The sequence below is a fragment of the Lissotriton vulgaris genome, chromosome 6, assembly GCF_964263255.1.
Source record: "Lissotriton vulgaris chromosome 6, aLisVul1.2, whole genome shotgun sequence".
NCBI classification, from domain to species: Eukaryota; Metazoa; Chordata; class Amphibia; order Caudata; family Salamandridae; genus Lissotriton; species Lissotriton vulgaris.
In genome coordinates, this window is record NC_141694.1 from 1,596,720,570 (window position 1) to 1,596,737,224 (window position 16,655).

A 16,655-nucleotide genomic window follows, 5' to 3' on the forward strand; every position below is an offset into this window, starting at 1 on the left:
CCAGAAATAGAAAAAAACCTCTTGCGCTTTTGCCTGGTGAAGTCGAAGCGCCCCGCCGGCGAGGTCGCCGGGATTTCTAGCTGCGCACTTGTTTCTCTCGCAACTTTGTTTCCAGCCGCCATGACCACCGCTGTTGTGACGTCAACGCCTGCCAGCGCCAACTAGATCTGCGAGACATTGCGCACCAATAGCTTCTTCGGTTCTAACGTCCCTGGGGAAGCGCCAGACACCCGTGCCTCCTGCTCCCTCCACGTCTCGGGAACAACATTCCCCGGTCTGTAAGCACCGACCCCGGTGAGCACGGCCCCACCCCGCTCACTCGCCCCCACTACAGTCAGACACAGGCCACTCGTGATAGAGGGACTGCGGTTGGCTGCGAAAGAGTGTAAGTTCCGTGCAGTGGCCTGTCATTGGCTGGAGCTTCTTACTCGCGCCCCTCCTCCTCCGAGCTCTGCCTCTCGCAGTGTCAATGGCTCCTCCTGCCACGGAGAATTGGGGCTGAGAGCGGAGATTGAGGCGAGCTGCTCCCGTGTTCGCGGCAGCTAGGGCCCAGAGTCTCCGGGTGAGCCGACCTCTTCGACCCCGGGCCTTTTGGAGCGTCCGCCCCCCATGCACAGCACCCCCCGCGGCTCTCCCTCCCCGCGCCTGCGGCCGTCTTGCCAGCCCGGCAAATGAACTCCGTCAGAGCCGCCAACAGGAGACCCAGGCGAGTGTCGAGGCCGCGCCCGGTGCAGCAGGAGAGGAACAACGGCGAGGAGAGGGGTAAGAACTCCGATTCCATATACCCTGGCACAAGGGAAGGGTCTTGCTTTGTCTGCTGTGCCAAGCTGATGGTGCCTGGGCCTACAGCCGGGCCATCCTCCCCCGCAGCCGGCCTCACAAACCCCGCAGCAAAGAGGAGGGGGCAGTCCGGGGGACTTGCTAGGCCCGCATTGTGCCGCCCGACCCAGATTAAAGTACTCCTCTGTTGGATTTAGCTTAGCCGTCCCGATCCTTCTTGCTCCTTTGGGGTGAGTTGTATCAGTCGTCTTCCTCCTTTATATTGGGATGTACTGCCCCTCACCCCTTGAGGGTAAGGTGTATTGTCCCTCTATCCTAGGTGACTTGTGTTGCCCCTTTCAGTCTTGTGTTGCCCCCTCTCTTACTTCCCTGTGGTGGTATGTGTCCCACTATGTCCCTCAGAGTGAGTAGTCCCTGTTCTTCCATTTGGATGAGCAGTATATTCTTACTCCTTTTGGGCTGAGCGGTGCCCCGTTTTTCTTCGGGGTGAACTATGACCCTCTCTTCCACATGGTTGTCAGCTCTAGCAAGATCTGCCGCCCCCCCCCCTTATCTCCCCGTCAGCTGTTAATCCTCCCCCAACCGTTTCTCTCCATTAAGTGTGTTGTTCTTCTATCCCTCCACGTCCATTGGTTCTGAGGCCTACGGTCCTGCTAATGTTTGCTGTGCACTCGGGTCGCCTCTTGCTGCCTGGTTACTGTCCCGAAACAGCCAGTACTGAGCTGCGGAACCAGCCACAATAACCGACACTGCTCTGCTCCCATAGCAATTTTAGAGACTACACGACCGCCACCGTTCCTTGCGCACATACTTGTACTAGTCCCCGACACACTGTGCTTGGTATTTTTTATATGCACTCCAAGCAACATTGTTTCGGCTTAGTCTAGCTCCTCGACCATCGCCGTACTGTCTGTCTAGTGTTTTCTGGTTGTGGTGGCTACTGTCACGGCCTTAGACCATCAACCTTATCCTGTGGCTGACCAGTAGAAATGAGGACACCATGCTTGCGCATCCGCCCCGCTGTGCATGGTTGTATCTCCTCAAATGTATGCTCCCCTGGAGGTGTCCATTGTCTGGCCGCATCTTTTGTGATGGTGTCGGTGCCCTTTCCATTGCTCCTCAGTACACGGCTGTCTTCTGTTTTTGTCTCCCTGCTGAGCAATTTGGAACTTGCATGTAATTATACCACGTGTTCCGTATGCACCGTGCAGTTACATCGAATGTACCTGCTTCATTTTTTATGCAGTAAGTGAAACTTTACAGTTGAGTGAGACATTAGCCAAATCACCAAGATCGTTGTTTTTCAGGTGCCAGTGCTATAATGTAGGTTGTCTGGAATGTTGTTCTGGATAGCCTCATACTCTGTACTCGGGAGACGCGACATCTCAGCCAAAATGATGGCATTAGCCTAGCTGGTAAAGGTAGATGACTCCCACAACCCTAATGGAAAGCCAGGCCAAAGAATTATGTCCATGCTTAAGACATGAAGGTTCTTTGGTGTACTGAAAAATATTGTGCACATTGAGCAAGGACCTATGATTTTTCTAAAATATATAAAGATTGCTTTATGTCAACAGAAATTCGAGGTGCTACTTCAACCAACTGTATCAAAATCACAACGAAACATTATGAAGGCGCCTGAAAGGGCACCCAGTTGCACAGTGTCTGTTGGTACCTTTCTGGAGAACAGACAGTCAAGTGTCTTTTGCCTTGATGGCCGCAGTTAAAACTAAGACACGTTAATTTGTTTACTGTACTATACTGACTTTTATGGCCCTATTAGGTAAAGTAATTCCTAGCAATGTCTACAATCTCATCTATGACTTAGGCCATGCTATGTTGTCTTCTGCAGCTTCACAACGCACCCCAGACAGGAGAAAGCTTTGTATATGCAGTTTTCTCTTGATTACTTTTCTTCCATACAACTTGCCAGTGTTTTGAAAAGAAAAAGAGGTGAATTGGTTAAAACTACTTAAGCACACAGCGATTTTCAATCTAAAGTATGTATTAACATTTACATTTTTGTGAAGCTTTAAAGGGCTTTCTTTTTAATTGACACCTTTTGGACTGCATTGAAATACAGTTATCCAAGATATACCAAGGTCTTAATGGATGTGATTTCGGATTTGTGTTCTGACATTATACATGGCTAAGGTGCCTGACCACTATCATTTTGTAACTGTTAGCCAGAATTACCTCCAGTTTATGAATCTGAACAGTCGCTTAAAACTTTATCAGCATGTTCTCAATGTTTCATGTTGCCACGATTGAACATAAACATACCACAGTTGACAGGGTGAGTTTAAGACTGAAACTGCTGTAGTTAAACTTGCAATTCCACAGTTGATACGGTAAAAAATAAAATTTTACAAATTCTGCTGCAAAACAATAACAAACATAATTGGGAATGATCTCTCTTTTATTTCCCGTTGTTTGGCCATTTACTGGCTGAATGTTTTCCATAGTGGAATGTAAATGTAATGTAAATTGATACTTGTATAGCGCACTACTCACCCGCAAGGGTCTCAAGGCGCTTGTACGAATAACGCTGTGGAACCCATTCTGGCTTTCCCTATGAGGCGTCCACTCCTGGGCACCCCCAAGGTGGAGGCCATGCATCCTTAGCGTTGTGGGGGCCGTTGTGGAGATTAAGCAAGCTATTGCCCAGAGTTGCAGAGTGGGACTCCGTGAGTAAGAGGCACCGAGGCGAGAATTATCAGGTCTGTGGAATTTTGAGCCCAAGACCCGCCGAGGCAGGGAATTGAACCCTGGTCCCGGGCTAAATCTCTGCATCAGGGTCTGCCGCTCTAACCATTTTAGCTTCCTGGGGAAATTATAGTTCTAGAATTGTTCGTCAAGCACTTGGTTAGGACAGCTAAGATTAGATTTTTGATACCATTAATAGCAGAGCGTAAATCCGAACACCAGCATCTTTACTTGGTAATTATTTAACACATTCATTTAACAAGCTGATTGATGAGGTTTTTATGGAGCTAATGGTAGGACATGACATAGAAAGTAGGGATGCGGTCTTTTTGGAGCTACTTATAGAACATGATATAGAAAACTGATATCTTTTTTATGGAGCTTATGATATGACATGTTATATAGAAGGCTATAGAAAGTAGCACGTTTCCTAGAATTAAATTAACTATCAGATTTATGATTTAAATACACATACTAATGTAGTGCTTCAGCAATTTGAATAGACACACTTAGCTTTTTCTTGGAATTTTGATGCTCAAATCCTTGTCGAAAGTTATTCCTGTGGAAATGTTTAGATCTAAGGCATTGTTTTGTTAGGCTCTTAAGCAGGACAACGGTAATTTGTTAAAATACTGCTGCACACGTAAAAAAAAGGCATTTTCCCCTAAAGTTGTGAATAAGTCTGTAAATGGGATTTGTTTAATTGCATAGTTACCCCACACTTTCTTGTAGCAGATCATAGTTACTTTTAGGGTGGGATAGGGTAATCTTTTGTTAAGCTGTTCCTTTCTGCTGAAAAGCAATTCTTACCATTTATTACCCACAAAATCATGGTTGGAATAGCTGAACTTTTTTTGTGTGAGAAGATTCTCCTTGATGTTTCCTGATATTTCATACCAGGGTATAGAATTTTTTTTTTTAAAGCAGTTTTGTTTTCTGAAATAGCCGATTTTATCCATCTTATGCTTTCTGAGTGCTATTTGGCAAATGTAATATACAGGGAAGAAATCCTGTTGTGGACTCAACAAAGGCATGTCCTCTATAATTTAGCCAGAGGAGGGACATTTTAAGCTTAGCAGAGGAAAAGTTGAGACCTGCTTAAAACAAAAGTAATTGATCTAAAATCAACTTTTATGTGGATCTAGATTACTGTGAGCAGGTTAGAAAAGTGGATTCTGAATGTTTTTTGGATTGACTATGTCGTTCTACTTTACAAACATCTGAAAACATTGACTACTTGAATAGTAAATCTTCTATCTGCATACGATCAATGTTTTGTTCCCAGTTCTGTAGATGTTTCACATAAATCAGCTGCAGGGAAATGTTGCAGCTGAAGAAAAATGTACTCTTTCTCAGCAACACTAATGTTCTGATTGCACACCTACCACATTTACCATTGAAATCTTGATACAATTGTAATTTAAATGTTATTGTCTAATAAAAATCATTACAATTGAAACCATCTTAAAAAAGGCTACATTTTCAAAAAATATTCACAAGAATATTGACTTTAAAAGCAGAATAAAATTGGAAAACATGGATAAAACCTATTTCAATGTTTCTTCAGTGACATTATTCGAGGTACATAATATAAACACTTTGTATACTCACTATTGTTCATCCTTCAGAGCCATTTTTGGGGGACTTTACTGTACTAGTCTTCAATGTCTAAGGCTACCAAAAGATCTTTGTCAGCATTATATGTCAACCCTTCCACTGTCATAATGATATCCTTAGTGTCTTTAATGTAGGACTTGATCTTCGGGACATGGGGTCGTAAACTGGAGTCCATATATTTATAGAGTGGCTTAGTAACCGAGCCTATGGTGGTCACAATGTAAGGAGCATTTTCACTTTTTTCTGTATTTTGGTACCCCACAAATACTAGCCATCCCAATATTACTGATGTTCAGATAATCTTGTTCTATATCGTAGATCTTACCCATAAATACCGCATGTGCCGTCAGGTGGCTACTCTTGCCCATAACTTTATAAGTAGGATCCATCTGTATTTGTTTGTAATGTTTTTCATTACTTAAAAGATCTTTCATCGTTGGTGGTATCCTTGATCACAATCTCCTCTCCTCCTTTATCACAGTTTTTAATTGTGAGTGCCCCTTTGTCACTAAGCTTTCTTAATGCTAAGGAATCCTGCTTATCTAGATCGAGTGGGGGGTGCGTAATGAAACAGATGGCTTATTAAAGGTGCTGATAACTTTTTCTAAGATAGTGACTTCCGGTCCTACTTGATTTGATGTGGGAGTGAAGGTGGAAAGAGGTGATGGACGAAATAGATTTTCTTGCCTCGAATCTGAGGAACCATGCACGGAAAATAATTTTAGCAAACTTATTTTCAGAAAACCTGAGCATGTGGAACAAATGACAGCCCTCTCGATAGTAAGGAATCTGTTGATGGGTCAAGAGCAATTTGAGAAAGATTAAAAATAGGTATTTGTTTCACATCCTCCAGTACTGCCTATTCCTGGTTTCCAGATATTGGTTGTTGTTGGGCTGATAATTCCCACTATTGGATTTCATATCTGTGTCTCTGTGCCCCCCCTCTGCCCTCCTCGCTAAAAAAAGATTGTCCGAGTACTGGGTTTAATTCAAATGGTTTTCTTCTCCTGGTCTGATCAAAATGATGGGAGCTGCCTTTGTTATCTGAATCGGGCGTATCTGAGAAGGTGATGGCTTTGTAAGTGTACCTAGTCTGTCCAGTGGTGTCTTCTTCATTAGATTGGCTCTGACTATAACACTTTTCAGCCTGAAAGGGATTTTTTTCCCGTGGTGTAATAGCTAATGTGTTTTTTTTATTTTTCAAAAGTGTATCTGTCTTTCTTTTTTCCATATAGTATAGGAGGCCATCTCTTTCTCTACTTCCTCCAATTTCTTTTTAGCCTTATCTGGGACATTTTGATATTCTCTTCAAGTTCTAACTTTTCATTGACTAGTGCCTGTGCCAGTGCTTTGGCTGTCTCCACAATGCGCATCATATGATCGTAGGAGCAGTGATTAGCTATCATCGACCAACGTTCCAAGAACTTGCGGATGTGAACAGAGTCCTGATATGTTTCTCACTTGGAGTCCTTGTGGAATGACCCCTGCTCTTTAAATATTCAAGCATAATATGTCTGTGTGAATCTATCCTTTTGATCTTTTCTAATGAAAATAGTTTGTCTTCATTACCAGAGAGGTTAATGTTAGTTTGGTTGTCGAAACGCGGTTGGTTACCAACTAAGTTGGCATAATCTTAGTCTGTGAACCGAAACCTTTTAAACATCTCCATATCCGTGCCTTATTAACAGTGGAAGTGCACCTGAGTTGTGAATGTAGTAAGGTGATTTTGGGGGCTGACTTGCAAGTGAACTAAACGTTTTGACCACTGTAGGCAGCTAACTTGGGGAGGCTAGAGTCTACGTAAAATAATGAACCCACATAGATAAACTGTGGTAACAATAGTCGGCGCCACCTCTTCTCCCCCAGTGGTATCCGTTTTCGTCTCTGCGAAGACGTTTTGAGCAGGATAGATCTTGCCGAATTGTTCGTTTGAGCCATTATAGTCCCAATGAAGGAGCGGGTCTGGGTTGTACTCAGGCCGATGTTGAGCGCTATTTCGTTCATTATGACTACCTTCTGTATGCAAAATCCCGCTCCGATACTCTTTAAAGGCCAGCGTACGATCTCATGGATTTTCCGGGACACACCAGGGATGCCTCCGAGTTACGCCAGCATCAATAGGGCCGGGTTACAGCCAGCTTCCGAGCTGTCAACTCTCCGGGCTCCATCATTTATGACTCTACGATTGCGGCCGCCGTGTTTTTTTTTTTTCTCACACCCCACTGTTGCTGCTATTTGAATTCGGGGTCCACCGTTAAAATCGGGCGAATCTCAACTTCCATCCAGGCTGACCGGTTCATCACCAACCCCTTGTATTATTACCCTACCCTTGTGGCCGATGTTATTTAATTAGCTGCATGCCGCTCCATCACTCGAGGCCCCGGCTCCAAAGCTGGTGTAGGCCGCAATCTTAAGGACGACGTTTCTCCAGTTTCAAAGCTGGTGGATCACTCGGGATCACACGGTCAGGCATCTTTTCAACTCATCTATGCGGGGGCAGGGCATAGGCGCAGGATAAATAACAGGATCTTGTAGCAAGAGAAGGAGGTCGACGGAGCCGGGGGCCTAGGCGGCCATCTTGGTCGCTGGGTTGGCTCCTCCCTTTTGGGATTCTTAACACAGATTTACAAACCTCGATTAAAAATAAATCTAATAAATTGGCCTCCTTCCTGTTAATGATAGGGGAGCATAGGCAATAACTGGAATCAGCTTTGCTCCCATAACTTTAAGGAGATGTTCGTATGATTGGCACTGTAGATTATTAGGTAATGTCTTGAAAGCAAACATTGAAGAATTGTCTTGGCTCTTAGAACATTAAAATGACTTTCAAAAGAAACTTTGTCAAATAGGATTCCCAGATATTTATAGCTCTTGATGACTCTAATAGGCCATTCTTCTCGTTTGCCAGTTCAGAAGTTTGGAAATCGGCAGCTCTATTGCTATTATATCGGTTTTCCTAATGCTGAATTGCAAACCGTTAATTGCTATATATTCGTCGAATGACTGAATTAGCCATTGAAACCCTATAGGGGTCTGACTTAATAGTATTGTGTCATCCGCATATTGTAGGTATTTTAAGTAGCAATTGGCGAGTTTGAGAGAATGGGCATTGATGATATCCCAATACTGTTAAAGGTCTGCAATAAAAAGGTTTAATAGGCATGTAGCAAGCACACGTTCTTGCTTGAGCCCATTGAAGTTTTTATTTCGCCATGTCAAACTAAAACCGTCCACTGACTTGACCTGGACCCACGTATTTGTCTATAAAAGAATATCCAGTCCAACAATTTTCGAAGGATTTCTCATTCTGATAGTTTTTTCCATAATTTAGATTGTGGTACTGAGTCAAATGCAGCTTTTAAGTCAACAAGGCAAATATATAATTTCTGCTTTTTTACGACCGCATGCTCCACCAGCACGGTGAGGATCAACAGGTTGGTAATTGTAGATTGTCCCTTGCGAAAACCTGATTGGGCAAAGGAGCAGGATTTAACCCCTTCGATGCTGGTGACAAAGCCAGCTCGTCATGGGTGTTACCTGCGCTGCGCGCATGACGAGCTGGCTTTGTCACGTAACGCGGGTTTTAAAAAATTTCAGCGTGCAGCGGGAAAACCCGCTAGCGCGCATGCGATTAATACCAATTATTCATTCTTCCAAATATTCCAGTAAGCGAGGTGCAAAAACTTTCGCCTCAACATCAGTTAAAGCTATTAAACAGTACTTAAAAAGAAGTTAATAATGGACCATTTTTGTAGATTGGCTGCATAATGCTTTCTTGCCATGACTCAGGAACTTTGTTCATTAGTTGGACCTCATTATATAGGGAACCCAAACCTCCGTCCACAAGTCCGGGTTGAGCCAATAGATCGCATTAGGAAGACCATTTTGTCCGGGGGATCAGCTTGCTCTAATCCGGCAAAGGCAAGAGACTATTTCTTCTTTTTATAGGGGTTCCAATATCCTAAGTGCAGATACAGCACTTAGGCTACTTAGAGTCATTTGAAAAGGCACATGTTCTTCAGCTTCAGTGACCCGTGACTTGTTGCACGGTTCAGGGATAAGGTGATTCGTAGGAGTACCGGTGGAGGCAACAGCACAGGACCATACAGATTGCTAATAAAGTCAACGCTGGCATTCTTTATAGTGTTAGCACTATAAGCCCTGTTGATGCATGTTCCGGTTCATCAATTGCTTCCAGAAGGCCGTGGAATTATTTGTCTTTGTTGCACTTAATAGCCTATTTCTGAATTCCTGTTGATACTTCAGCTTTGCCGTCCCAAATTTTTGTTTATATGACCTAATTAGTGTCCTCTGCTTTCCTTTAACCCCTTCACTGCGGCGGCTATTCCGCCGCAGTGCTAAGGGGGCGGGGCGGCCGCATGCTGGTGACGGAACCGCTCCGTCACCAGCCTCGGTGGCGCTGTGCTTATGACGGAGCGGTTCCGTCATGGCCCGCCCCGCTCAATGGGACGCTCAGCACAGGCGCGGAATTCACGCCGCGCAGGCGCGCCGAGCGGGCCATGACGGAACCGCTCCCTCATCAGCACAGCGCCACCGCAGCTGAAGAAGGAGCAGTTCCGTCATCAGCAGACAAGGGGTTAAGAGAAGAGTGTGTTATCAAATGTCTTTGACTTAAAACAGCCCTTGTTGGTCTATTGAGAGCCATCTGTTGTTGGTACAGCTTAGGTGTATACCACTTATTAACAGTAGACATGTGAGCGTTAGCCTTGAGTAAATGTTTTACAGCAAATTTCTCAATTAAAGTTCTATGAAAGTCCTTCCATTTGTGCACCATGTTTTCTCCACTTGTCTCGGCCAGGCCACTAGATTTAATTAAGGAATCTATAGAACCTAATCTTTCAGCCTGTTTGTCTGGATGCCAGACCAATCTTTTCGAACAATAAGAAGAAAAAATAGATTGTTGGCGCACATTGGATTTATGGTTGCAGCATACTGTCAAATCTATAGTTAATGCCAGGATTTTGAACACTTTCTACTCCTTGAATGACCTTATAACAATCAATATTGGTAGCCAAATCTGCTGATATAAAAACATATAGTCAATTATTGAACTGTGTTTAATGCTTTTAAAGGTCGGTACCATGCATGACTTTCCTGAAGAATTTTCATCAAGCATAGTTAGGCCAGGCTGCTGCAAATGTTCACAACAAAGCTTAGCAGTAGACTTACTTGACCTATTGGCTGACTTTGATTAAATAAGATGAATGATAAAATCAACCAGGATGATTAGGTTTGCAGTCAAGAATTGTAGTGCAAGTTTTTTAACAGTGTCCCCCAAAGTAAATAGCAGTCTTTTTTTTATTTCTCCTCATAGTTAGGTAGATGTTCAATACTATCAATAGGAAATAAAGATGCCGTAGTACACTCTGCAGCCATGAAAGGTGTAAATCATGAGCCCCAGCCATAACATTCAATACTGTTGCAATATTCTAGAGTGAAAGTTCCCCCTTGGCACAGCCGTGTTTTGATGAACAAGTGGCTGGGAGGTCAAATTCCTTATAACCATTCATTGGAGTACTTTGCTTTTTCCATCCTTGTTTCTGAATTGGACAATAGCCTTGCATGACCGTGTACCTTCCAGGAGCATAGTCTTGTAGCCATTTTTGCCATACCAGGGTTGTTCAGGCATCAGTCCAGACCACCAGGTTTTGCAGTGGATAAAGTTGCCGGAAGCCATGCTCAATCTTCTATTGGCACATCGTTTATGTGGATTAATTTGCAGGTGCCTACTCCTGGCATCAAGTTTGTGATTGAAAGGCCTGTGGTTTTTACAGGATTATTAAGGGGACCTATCTTGCCTCGTAGCAGGGGAGTTGTTTTGTTTAGGCCAGCATTTCTTATATTCGATGGAACATCATTCTTTGATGGAACCGCCGACGCAAATACTGATGGATATTTTGAAAGGGAAGGTTTCTTGACCTCAATGCTCTATTCGGTAAAGAATGATATACAATCAATTATTTGTGATTCCAGTGTTGGACCATTTGGTGAAGGTAGATTTGTGTATGGAATTAGGAAGGATTTGCTTGAATTGAACAGATACAGGATTCTTTGACGTGATAAAAGAGGAATAGAGGTTGTCAATTTTATAGTTCCTTGATTAAGGATGTCTTGCATACCTCTTGTTACATACAGAGGGTGGAAAATAATCTTTGCATTATTAATAGATTGATTATTCTGTGTAGGCCCTTCAGATATCGCTGATTGCAGATAAAGGAGGCACCTCTAAATCTACAATTATCATCTTCACCTGTTGTGTAAGTTTACCATTGGGTTTAAAAATAGGAAAGCAATTTCAATTTCCAAGCCCCCACCCTCAAGTAACCAGTGTACATTAGCCAAACCATTACCACCTGGTCTCCGCTCACTGCCCTGACAACCTTTGCCATCATGTCTTCCATCCACTCCGGGGAGTACACCGACCCCTGCCCCCACCACCTCTACAACCTTGCAATGAATGCAATAAGCATGCAACGCACCAGCATTCTCAACACCTCAATCTCCCCCGCAACCTTCCCTGACAGATGGAGACATGCAGGCATGAAGAAAAGCCTCCGCCGACCCCCAAAGATGTCAAAATTATCGTCTGATCTCCCTGCTCCCCTACGTGGCCTAAGTACTAGAAAAAGCCATCAACCAAGAGCTCACCAAATTACTGCAACAAAACCACCTCATGGACGCCTCACAATCAGGATTACGTGCCAACCACAGCACTGAGGCTGCACTGATTGCTGCCACAGACAACATCAGAACACTGCTCAACCGCAGAGAAACTGTGGCTGTGATCCTCCTCGACTTCTCTGTGGCTATCAATACTGTTTCCTGCAACACCCTCATCAATAGACTCTACAACATAAGCATACAGCATCCCAACAAACCCCTGAATGAGCGTTCATCAGGCCCTTGTCACCAGCCGTCTCGACGATGGCAACACCCTCTTCGCCGACACCACCACCCAGCTCCTCAGAAGACTCTAGACCATGCCGAACTTGGCAGCCAGACTCATCTTGGACCTCCCCAAACGAACCTGCATCACCCCCACCTGAGAGACGCCAACTGGCTTCCCATCCAGAAGTAATGCTAGTTCAAGATCCTCACGCATGCCTACAAAGCTCTCCACGACCTCGGAACTGCCTACATCAACCATCGACTGAACTTCCACCATCCTGTTAGACACCTGCACTCCTCTTCACTCACCCTCGTACACCCCCCCACATCCGTCACAGTCACAACGGTGGCCGCTGTTTCACCTACATTGCTTCCAAGACCTGGAGCGACTATCCCCTCCAGCTCCGTACAGCTTTCTCGCTGGCAGACTTCAGAAAGAGACTCAAGACCTGACTCTTCGGCCGAGGCACAGTGCCCAGATACCCCTAGGGTGACCATGTTGCGCTTTGCAAATGCTGTTTGATTAATTGATTGATCAATTGGTTTCTTTTCAGATTTAATCAGTATTCCTATTGCTTTCTTAGTTTTATTCTGGGCATTTTGTAACCCTTTTCCACCTTTTTTTGTTAAGCATAGTTGTGCAATGGAGCAATTGTAGGAAACAAGAAATATTCAAAACTTGGATTCCATCACTGTCAAACTCCTCTGCTGTGGGGACCCTGTCAACACTTTCTTCCACAAGGCAAGCCCAGCATTCAATGTATTGCCTATTTCTCTGTTGGTATTTTACAAATACAGGCTGGTTGAACTACTGATTGATAATTTTGAGCAAGTGCTTTTGGAGAAGTTATACAACTGTGACCATGGCCCTCAACTTTTTACTTCATTAACACGGGATATTGCTATAATTGGAAGTTCTGAGACATTACCAAAATACGTGCAGTGCACAGGTGCAAGCTGTCAATTGTTTATTTACATCAGGTGGGGCTCTTATGACCAGGTCAGTTAAGCTGTGGAGTTGGGAACCCATTCCTGCAACGTGTAAGGCAAGGGTGTGTAGCAACGCCACCCGTATATTCATCTGTGGAAGTTTAGAGCAGCTGTAATTGCATCCATTGTGCTTAGCAAGCTCCCTCATGCCCCTATGTCAGTCGAGCGTTGATTTTTGGAGGGATCTGGCATCCTCTGAATCGGGTACATCGAATTGAGCCAGAAAGAAGAGGTCAGAGAGATTTTCAGTTGGTCTACCTCTAGGGAACCTTGCTCTGACATGATATGTTAAAATTAAATTTGATTGGCATTAGCGTTGGTTTTAAATCTATGTTTACAACTTGTCATAGGAACTGGGCTAAAGGAATCCATTTTAGATTTTTCTTTTGAGTGATCCGTAGTAGAGACAAGTGGAAGTATGTGGGTGCTTAACATTTTTTGCTAATTTTGGTGAAGATACCAGCAAATTCGTAGAGATCTTATGAATTTGGTGATTTTCTTCCAAGTAAATAACAGAATTATCATCACTAAGATTGACATTTGATAGATCCTAGGCCAGGCTATTATCCGTAGTTTTCATGTTTGAGCAAGTTTGCTGCACCGATTCCAGCACTTCTATTGGAAATATGTGAGGGAAAAATGGGGCACAACACTGAGTTGGTTCGAATTTATACTTTTGCAACCATTGTGTGTGCCGCTGGACCTTTATTTGACACATCCATAATGGGGGCGTTTACACAGTTAACATATGTGACCTTATTTTCAGTGACCATATTTTCTAAACAGTCACCCAAAGCAGCTTCATAGGATGGCTTAGCATTACATATAACCGCTGGTGAGCCGGAACATGACAAAGCAAAGTTGGTTGGGGGCAGTTCTTCCTCAAATTGGACTTTACCCCGAAGTTTAAATGAGTCCACTATATAGGACTGGGAGGACTAAATAACTACACCATTGACAAGCTTATAAGAAGCTTCCATGCCTTCCAGCGAAGATGGTGTAGCTAAATGGCCATGTGACTCTTGAAGTTTCACTTCTTTGCCAATGGATGATGCTATTTGGTCCTTTGTTGTTTTCCTCTGTCTTTTTTGCAGCTGTAGGTTCCCACTAGTGCTCCAAGACCTCATTATCTTTGGTGGCATTGGTGTAAATCAAAATCACGGTTTCAAATATTTATTTCCTTACCGTTTGATAGTAGATGGGATGGGGCGCGCACAAGTGGCCTGCAAACTGCACTTTGTCCTGTCCAGGCCGTCCTCCCAACCCGTCTGCCCAACCCTCTGGGAGCAGTCACTAGAATCAAGCCAGCAAACCGCACTTCAGCACTCTATGCATGCAGTAGACCTCCCCCACCAGTGAACCGGTCAGTAGCACAACAGGAATCTGAGTAGGCAACCGATTGGTACCGAACAAGCTGCAACTGTCGGCGGCAGCCTTCTACACTAACATTGAACTGACACCAGGTCCAAGTCCCGGCACCAGACACCAGTGTCACCAGCCAGCTGGGCAGCCAACCAGCCAACTCCAGTGGCATACGCATCAGTACAGTTACTCACAACGCCTCCCACACTAGGTCCTCACGACTTGGAATATAAAAAATGTGCAGGTTTAAAAAAAAAAAATTCACAGTGCTTCTTGATAAAGGCTTTCTTTTTAGCCGACTGGCCCTTGAGAAGCCTGACGGTATAGCGGTTTTGCTATGCATCTTGTGTGCCATCAGGCGTGCTGCCCGCGGCTGAATCAGTGACGGCCCAGCGATCTGGTGAACAAGAATGGGTGGCCGGGCTGGATTTGGCAGCGTTACCACAGAAACTACAGGAGCTGGTGGGCGGGCACTGCACACATCCTAGTCTCTGGCAGCATGGGAAATGGTGCAATAAGTGGCTAATGGCGCTTCAGTCCTAACTGATACCAAGCCCAGCCACAGCCTCTGCCTTGGGACACTCCGCAGGTCAGCGCCGTTCTCGTTTTGCTTCCTTCAAATCATGTGTACATATACGATAAAATCATAGTCTATACACCTCTCACAGTTTGTTACTACATACACTCTATCCTTTGTTTATAGTTTTGGTGTTAGTATTTACAACAACATATTTAGAGTTTTTGTAAAGGTACAACATATACATTTCCTCCCCAGATGCATTCTCTTTGTCAGGAAGTTTTAGACTATACAGTAATAGATTCCATGCTCGAGCCCTATCAGTTGATCCCTCTTCCTTTCCTCACTTCTCTATGCGGTACAACCCTTTCATAGCCGCCCAACGAATCAACTCCATCTTCCATGCCCTAGTAGTCTTGCAATGCATAGTTCTCTCTTGTCTTACAAGAACCAGTGCCAAATCAATAAATCCTGTGTTTATGCGTTTGGCAGATCTTGGAAATCCCTCCCGCCCCCCCCCCCCGCCCCAAGACAAGTCAGCAGGGCACAATCTAAATTTCTCTGCGTCTCCTCATTTATACAGGACATAAATAACAGCCCCCAGAAACCCACCTATCTTGGACATGACCACACCATCCGTAGCATTTCCTCACCTACTTTACAGCATCTGTAGACTGATATGCTCTGTGGATATAATAAAGAGCTGTTCACAAAATATTTGACAGAAATTAAGAAAGAAATTAAGAGCGAAATTGTATCATTGGAACAGTGGTATAGCTTGAAGTCGGCTATAGTCAGAATTCTGCCAAAAAGAAAGTGACAGCATGTTCAGATCACTCCGTATGCAGATCCTGTCAGTATTCATAGATTTGACACAATGGACTCTGGTATAATCAGAAAGGTGGCATAATCGGAGCCTTCCTAGAATCCAAACCATGACCTATTATGAGTACTGACATAATCAGTTCCATGCGTTGTCACTGCGCTGTGTAAGACCAACAGGACCGGTAGATTTCTGAAATATCATATCACTTAAACATGTAGATATTTAATAAATTCCCACTCCTGAGTGGGAGAAACATGCCTGTTAATGAAAATCACTGTCTGTAGTGTCATCAATGTCTACCTTTTAGACAGTGGCGTTGTTGGCCTATTTTCATACTAATCTAATACTAGTTTCCCCCAACACACCCCAACAAGCATTAAACCTCAGGTGCATATTTTGTTGTATTTATGTATGTGTCTGGGTGTGTATATATATATGTGTGTGTGTGTGTGTGTGTGTGTATGTGTATGTGTATATATATATATATATATATATATATATATATATATATATATGTGGCATGTATGTAATGGTTTAGGATGTACATGCTTTTCTTCCTCCAGTTTGTAGCTGTTTCTTTAGACTATGGAAACGTGATTTTTTTCCCTCAATTCCTGACACCATCATTTGAGCTACTTTCAGTTTCTGTAACCTTTTATCTGTGATGCCTAGTCACAGAAAGATGGTGTACACCATACACAAATGTACTTTGACTCTTAATACCCGGTCCCTTAATACTGGGTGTTGTGCTAGTCTCTGGTGCTGGGAGGATAAAACAAATTATATTTACAAAAGAAGAAAATAGTTGAAATGGTGCTAAATGCTTTATTGGCATGTAGTTACATAGTTAAGTGTGCATCTGGGTGTTGCCCTGAGGTGTCTAGATTTTTATTTATGTATTTATTACTTTTATTTTTATTAGGATCATTAAGTAATTGATTATTATGT

At 43.7% G+C, this 16,655-nt stretch overlaps 1 protein-coding gene across 2 annotated transcripts in view; it reads left to right on the forward strand.

Annotated features, from left to right (window-relative positions):
* Positions 1–432: 432 nt before the first annotated feature.
* The window catches only part of FBXO11 (F-box protein 11), a 517,411-nt gene continuing 501,188 nt past the window's right edge, over positions 433–16,655 (forward strand). Inside the window, exon 1 of one of the 2 annotated variants that reach the window (XM_086927768.1) lies at positions 433–762. In XM_086927768.1, the coding sequence (XP_086783894.1) occupies positions 672–762 (91 nt within the window). In that variant the 5' untranslated portion in view covers positions 433–671. The remainder of the gene's footprint in view (positions 763–16,655) is intronic. The other variant, XM_086927769.1, reaches the window with a different exon arrangement.